This window comes from Cryptomeria japonica, chromosome 5 (genome assembly GCF_030272615.1).
Source record: "Cryptomeria japonica chromosome 5, Sugi_1.0, whole genome shotgun sequence".
Taxonomy (NCBI): domain Eukaryota; kingdom Viridiplantae; phylum Streptophyta; class Pinopsida; order Cupressales; family Cupressaceae; genus Cryptomeria; species Cryptomeria japonica.
The window spans coordinates 894,849,582-894,857,724 of NC_081409.1; the positions used below are offsets into that span (position 1 = coordinate 894,849,582).

General features: G+C 34.8%; 1 protein-coding gene across 1 annotated transcript; it reads right to left on the bottom strand.

Annotated features, from left to right (window-relative positions):
* Nucleotides 1-3,067: 3,067 nt before the first annotated feature.
* Nucleotides 3,068-4,431, bottom strand: LOC131033600 (uncharacterized). The gene has a single exon (XM_057964836.2). It carries the CDS (start codon nt 4,367-4,369, stop codon nt 3,335-3,337), a length of 1,035 nt encoding a protein of 344 aa, XP_057820819.1. The 5' UTR covers nt 4,370-4,431; the 3' UTR covers nt 3,068-3,334.
* Between the last annotated feature and the right edge of the window lie 3,712 nt (nt 4,432-8,143).

Here is an 8,143-nt window from a genome sequence, read left to right on the forward strand (position 1 = left end):
TGTTGCATTAAATTGTTTTCTAATACAAGCAATCAAAACATTCTCTCTTGACTACTAAATGTTCAACCTTACTTAACATAAAGAAGTCTTGTAAAGAAAATTTGATATGATAGCAAACCTATGTTAGCTATGGGTCAAATCAATGCATTCGACTACATACTTCATCGATCCTACTCATGAAAAATATTGGATATAATTTGATGCTATTAGAAATAAGGGTGATTCAATTGAAATGGTAAGAGAATAAAAAACATGTTAATATTTCACTTGGTATGAGGTAATTTAAGAAAGGAACATGAGGATTCTATAGATATCACTAAAGAAAAAACTATAAATGACAAGAAAAATAGTCATTGAAATTAAAGGATATTCACATTAAGTATTGCATTAAAACCTTTGGTGAGTACCTATTTAATGCAACCTTTCAAATGAAATTGAACAAGTTGAGCCTCCATGAAGTTGTTGATGTTCTTGTTTAAGATAATACAATACTTTCTTGTGTTCAACTTCTTCGTATCTTGGTCCATAATAATAGGAAGGGGTATTGTCCAATATCATATGTTTCATTAAATAGATAGCTCATTATAGTGTTTATCCACATTCCTTTTATCAAGAAGCATATTAACTTTTTCTAACTTAGCCTCTTTTTTCTCAATAATTATCATTTGTTTTAATGCTTCTTATTTAAGCTAATCTAGTTATTCACCATTATCGTCATATGAAATCTTGGAAGAAGAAGAAGATTAGTAATCATGATATGCATTATAATGTGTATTTGTGTCACTTATACCGATAGCCATACCATTCGGTTCTTCATAATCAAGCCTACATTTTTATCTATATATTTTATTATGTTTCTACTTGAATCGTCTAAAAGATAGTAATTCTAATTTTTAACATGCATACGCTACTTGTAGAACAAGATTTTGAGATAGAATAAATAGGTCTAAATGACTTACCATAAATTTGAGCTTCCTTTAATGGATATCTTCATTTACTTATAGAACCTTCATATTCTTCTTTCTAGTACATGGGTTACCTTGTTCTCTCCATCATAGAGTCTATTGTTTTACTTGTTGATTTCTAGGTTGAATAAAATACGGTTGACACTCCTTAGTTAGAGGAGAAAATAATACTTTCTAGTAGAAATACATCATATGCCAAACAATAATATCATTTCTCCTCTATATCAACACTAGTGATAGATGTTTGTAAAATCCATACAATGATGTTGTATGATATCTTTTCAACTCATGAATTGGCAAGAACCTGAATTAGAAGGGTACACGTTGACATAAGATGGAAGTCCATTTGAATGTTCATATATTACTAAGTAGATTCACCTAATATTTTACAAGTTTCCATTATTGTGTTTGAATGTTTCTATAAAGCTTGTCTTGCTTCTACATTTTGAATGGTATAGTCTTATGTGGTATCTTGATTAGGATATCACCTTGTTTTAGTTTGCATATTCTATGTGAATCTAGAGACTCTATTCGCAAAGTGGATATAGGCACTGGAATCTATCACTTGTTTCTCTCCCTCGTTGTCCTTAATGCACTAAAAAAATTAATCAAATTAAACATCTTTTAGTTCCATAAAATTTTAGTGTATTTTTCTATCATATTTGAATATGCATAACATAATAAGGGGTCATTACAAAATGCATTTTTAGATTCTCATATAGAATTATATCTATTAATTAGATGCTTATCATTATATGTCAAAACTAGTACATAGATATATCATGACACTAGTTTTGTAGGATACACTGTGCTCTAGGTATAGTTTGCGTTAAGGGAGGGAACCCTTAATCAATTAATCATCAATATATTTACCAGTTTTAAAAAGTTGATGGGAAAAGTCACACCTTATATTTTTATCAATAAGGGGCAGTGGTGAAATATATTTTATTATCTAAAACTTTAAAAAAAATTAAAGATATGTTATCATTCACCTTTTAATTTAGAAAATATTATTATTGATACAATAGTGTTACACAAATTTCAAAAAAAGTTGGTGAGAAAAGTCACAACTTGTATTTTTATCAATAGGACTAAGTAGTGGTGAAATATTTTTATTATCTAGAACTTCAATTTTTTTATGTTATCATTCATTTTTTAATTTAGAAAATATTATTACTCATGCAATAGTGTTACACAAATTTCAAAAAAAGTTATTGAGAAAAGTCACAACTTATATTTTTACCAATGAGCAGTAGTGGTGAAATATATTTTATTATCTAGAACTTCAATTTTTTTCAGAATATGTTATCATGCACTTTTTAATTTAGAAAATAATATTATTGATACAATAACGTTACACAAATTTTTTAAAAAGTTGATAAGAAAATTCAGAACTTATATTTTCACCAATAGAAAGTGTTGGTGTAATATAACTTTATATTACACATAACTTGTAAAATAGCAGGCCATGCTCAAGTTTTGAATGGAGACCGAAACCATGATTGGAGTTTAAACATGTACTTTTATGTCGATTAATAGATATAAAGAACGTCTTTTCTCAATATAATAGATAGATATTTCTAACACATTAAAAGTAGAGACTCCACAAATTATTAATGTTTATCTATATATGTAGATAAGCATACATTTTGGGTACAGTCAGAACTGCATGTGATTGCAGTCAAGGATGGCTCACATAACTTGTAAAATAGCAGGCCATGCTCAAGTTTTGAATGGAGACCGAAACCATGATTGGAGTTTAAACATGTACTTTTATGTCGATTAATAGATATAAAGAACGTCTTTTCTCAATATAATAGATAGATATTTCTAACACATTAAAAGTAGAGACTCCACAAATTATTAATGTTTATCTATATATGTAGATAAGCATACATTTTGGGTACAGTCAGAACTGCATGTGATTGCAGTCAAGGATGGCTCACATAACTTGTAAAATAGCAGGCCATGCTCAAGTTTTGAATGGAGACCGAAACCATGATTGGAGTTTAAACATGTACTTTTATGTCGATTAATAGATATAAAGAATGTCTTTTCTCAATATAATAGATAGATATTTCTAACACATTAAAAGTAGAGACTCCACAAATTATTAATGTTTATCTATATATGTAGATAAGCATACATTTTGGGTACAGTCAGAACTGCATGTGATTGCAGTCAAGGATGGATACAGACATAATATGTAGATAAGACACACACACTGCGGTAGAAAGACATAATATGTGGATACAGACGTAATATGTGGATACAGAAGAAATTACAAGCAACTTAAAATATAACACACACTGCGGTAGAAGGAAAGATAAAGAGAGTCCCCAAAAACCCCAACTGTGAAAGACATGCAGTTAGACCTTGGTGTTAGTAGCCCACATTCGGTTAAGCCTGCCTTCTTGACTGCGATATAAAACCAGATTACCATCATCCTCAATAACCAGAGAGCTAAACTTTACACACCCACGTCCACAGCCCTGATTGATGGCCCACACTGCACCCTCACCATCGCCCTTGTATATAACTAAGTTGCCATCCGACTGAAGACGTAGAAAGCATCTACTCCCACGCCCTGCACTCTTGCTGCTCCACAGCACTTCACTGTTCTGTTTATCACTCAACACCAAATTACAGTCCCTCTGCATTGTTAATCGAATTCTCTTGTTGGCAGATGTCAAGTACTCACCCGACTTCAGAACGTCCCAAATGCCACTGTTGTGGCTCAGCAATATAAGAGGGGAGATGGGACAGTGTAAAAATCCAGTCTTCTCAACAGGGGAAAATCTTGACACAGTTGACACAAGAGAAGAAGCAGCAGAAAAAGGAGAAGAAGAAGCAAGATATTCCTCATTACTTGCAGAAGCTGTGCTAAACTCATGCTCAGCATCAGCAAATGGATTACTCACATTGAATGAAGGCAGTTGAAGGGTGGCTTCATCCTTGTCGAGGAGATAGTAATCGAGCCAAGCGTAACCATTGGAGACGGCAGCCCATGAGTAGCCTTGCAGTAAGTAAGGCCTCAGATATGTGACGGTCGTTCTGAAATCTTCCAACACTAAGTCTCCCCTGGCATTCTCCCACGTGCCAACGGTGCACAATTGAGTCCAACGTGCATATCTGATGGCGATTCGCTTGCCATTGATGTTCTGCACGTTTGCATAGGCAAACCCGCTGTCAAACCATTTTGATGTGTCAAATCCATTGAAAGTTGCGAGCAGATTGTTGAGCGCAACGTAAACAGCAGCGCCCTCTTCCACTGTTAGATCTTGCTCCCGACCAGAGGATGTCTCGAACAGTGCCAACGAAGGTTGAAAGCTGCTTAGACTGAGTATGAACATAAAAACAAGGAGACACAATGGAGAAGAAGACATGGTAGCGCTAGCAGCCATTGTAGTTGCCAAGTTGAAGAAGAAGAAGAAGATGAGTTAGAAGCTGCTTCAATGGCTTCCTTATATAGGGAGAGCAAGAGTGAGATGAAATCATAGTCTATTTACACGCATTGCTCGTGGAATTCACTGTACTCCCCACTACACAGCACAGATGTGATTGTGATTGTGACAGTGATATAAATGGTAGCAGCATGTGAGTTTTAACTGTGCATTGTGGATAAGCATCAACTCTGCTTCTTCAGAGATCAGGGGCACTACTGACAGAGACTGTGAATGTCATAACATTATTAGAAACCGTGTGTAATCATGTCATCTCACACGTGATTTTCATGGAGAATACAGAAATAAACAGCATCATTCCAGCCGAATGCTTTCCGTAATTTCATCAGGCAAACAGCCCAGGCAAGATAAAATAGATAGTTCTTATAGCGTCGTTTCTTTTCAACATCTTTTCCTTACAGATTTGAAAATCTTTTGCAATGTGTCGTTTGCGCTTTCTTTTGACACGTTTGTCCTAAGAGTCAAAAGACTGATAAAATTTAACACGCTTGTCCTAAGAGTCAGAAAGACTGATAAAATTTAACCTTCAATTTCTCGTGTGATTGACACATCATTCATAAAATGTTTTTTTTAATGAGTTGTATTTATGATACTGCCAAGGTGAAGCATTAGGGTCACTCATCCCAGTACTATTTCAAGCGCATTTAACAAGCAAGTTTCCAGGATTAAATTTACTTAACTTGCAATCTCATTTACAAAATCTTTAACAAATATTATAGCTTAGATAACATATATTTCCTTGGCAGATGAGTTGATAGCTCTCATTCTTTGTAAACAAAACTCTCCTCTTACACATATCAAGAAAACTTGAATAATATAAATCTTCCATTAGAAAAACAGTCAATTTTATGGTGAGTTAGATCTGAGGCCTTCAATTGAAACCGAGTTCCATTACAATCTTAAAGGGAAACCATTTAGTGCCCACGAGAAGCACGAGATGTGGCTATTCCCCATATCTCTGACATTAAAATTCTCTCGTCTTCCATGCAGAAGAGACCCACATCATTAAAGTACACCATCATAACATATATCCAATGTAGTGCGCTCAACAGTAGATCAACACGAGCATCGCGTGAAAGCTTCAAATAATTAATGTCCCTCTTCTCCTCCAATCCAATTTCTATATAAACAAGTGAAGGCCTCAGCATTCGCCAGCTTCGATCTGCGCTGAGCTCTTCCTTTTCTCTCTGCAATGGCGAGCGCACAGTTTGCACTCTTCACCACATCAGGCCCAAAATATGCCCTTTCAGTAGAAGAAGGCGCACACATTATTGTTGCTCTCAACAATCTCCTGTCATACCATAATGGATTCAATTCATCGAAATGGTATGACAGCGGATTTGCGTTTGCTAGAATTGAGCAAGTGAATAGCAAGCGAATTGCTTTCAGATACATTCGTTTTACCCAGTACTGCACAGTTAGTACCTGGGAAACCGCTATAGGTGATCTAGTCTTAGAGGATTTCAGAACAAGTGTTCCTTATCTGAGGCCCTTTTTACTTCAAGGCTGCTCTTGGGCTGCTGTTTCAAATGGCTACGCCTGGCTTGATTACTACCTTCTTGATGATAACGAGGCCACTCCGGACCATCAATCCTTTGAATGTAAGTAACATTGAATCTACTGATAATACACTTAGTGAAGCTTCAATAAGCATGACCTATGACTGTTAGGGCCCAAGCTGCGAAATATTTTTCAATGGTGTCAATGCCTGTTGAGAAAACGGGCTTTATACACTGCCCTGTCTCGCCTCTGGTTTTGCTGAGCCACGACTATGGCATTTTGGACATTCTGAAAGCGGGTGAGTATTTAACATCTGCGAATAAGAGGGTCGGGTTGGTAATGCAGAGAGACTGTAATCTTGTTTTGACTGATACGCTGAGAAATTGGAGAATGTGGAGCAGCAATACTGGTGGGTTTGGGAACAGTTGCTTTCTCTGTCTACAGAGTGATGCCAACTTGGTGATATTATATAATAGGAATCAGTATAATCCAGTGTGGGCTACTAATCAAGGGTGTGGAAGATTGTGTTGCAAGTTCAGTTCTTTGGTTGTTGAGGATGATGGTAATTTGGTTGTGTACCGTAGTCAGAATAGTCGACTTAAAGCAGTCTTGTCTACTAACACCAGACTAGTACAGTAAGAGCTTAATAGCCAGATTGTTAGTTTGTTAGTTTGGTTAGCTAGGACAGCTGGTTCTCTATATGTAATAATTAGTAAATAATTGTTTGCTAAACAAGTTTTGTTAGATAGGGACAATTATTTGTTAATTATTTGATCTCTTTTAGAAACTTCTAGCAATCAATTTTGTTAGAGTTGTTTAGTTGTTATTAATCTCAGCCATTGATTGAGAATTAATTTCGGTCATTGGTTTTCCAACGAGAGTAGTATAAAAAGGGGTCAAGGGTCATTTGGGGTTTACGAAGTTTGTGGAGAAACTTGCAATGTTAGCAAGTAGTCTTGCAGTGTTAGCAAGGGCGCAGTGATAGCGTTGGGATAGTAGATGGTGGAATCTCAGCAGGAGAAATTGGGAGGTCGTTGAAGCTCTGCCAGTAAGAGGCAAGCAGTATTTGTATCTCTTGATTTGTTGTAGTTAATATATATTCCTCATCTGCAGTACTAGTTTTCCCTTCGGAGTTTTTCTAGGGACAATTGTCCGAAAATATTGTGTCACTGTGTTGCATATTTCTTTCCGCATGTTTTTATTTGTGAAGTTGCAGCTGTGTTATTTTTTCAGTATTTCTCAGTTAAATAATCTTTATGAGATAGGAGATTAATAATCAGTAACTGCAATAGAATTTTCACATAGATCTCTTGTCTACTATTGTGGTCTCATATATATATGCTTTGCTCGTCATGTATGTTTTTTAATTAAATAATTAGGTTTGCGAGGAAAGGGAATAATAGTTACATATTATTATCAGATTTGATTACAGAGTTTTTGAGTTAAATGTTAGATGTATTGTTCTATATTTCATGGATAGTGATCTGTACAAATCTATCTTTAATGAGCAAAAAAAATAGTTTATTTAATATTTATTGTATCTAAGATGATGTTAACAAATTAATTCAAAATTATATTTTTTTTAATGGAAGATTTTATATTTCATTAAGATTCTTTTAGCTACCTGATACAAGAACATGAACCATGGACTGAACCTCTTCAGCTAAGAGTCGGGACTGACGGGTATCTATTTTGCCAAATTCGACTGGAGCACAATTGTGGCATCAATACCAACACCTTGCACTCAACAAACTTATCCTTTATGGACTCATTTAGAACCATTCAATGTCACCAACAGACTCAAAGCCCGTTAACCCATTGACAACTCCATTTTTTCGAAGACATCTAATTTATTATTTTCTAAATAAAAACTCAATATTTTTAACAAGTAATGACTCCTATATCATAATTGATTGATAACTTCAATTAGAAATGGATTAAACAAGTTTTTTTTTAATTCTTTGACATCCCATTTACCTTTGAATTCTCTATGTCCTTCATTTGGCAATATGTAGGTGAAATATAGAATATTAGAGCCCACAACCTTAATATTTTGCTACTAATTTTCAAATATATATATTAGAGTATTAGATTCTACTCGCATTTATTTTTCAAATTCAACATCTTCTAAAGTAGTGTTTGATCATTGTGGCAATATGTTATGGGATTTTTAGGGTGGGGTCCCATTGGGGGGCTTCAACTTCTATTTCCTTG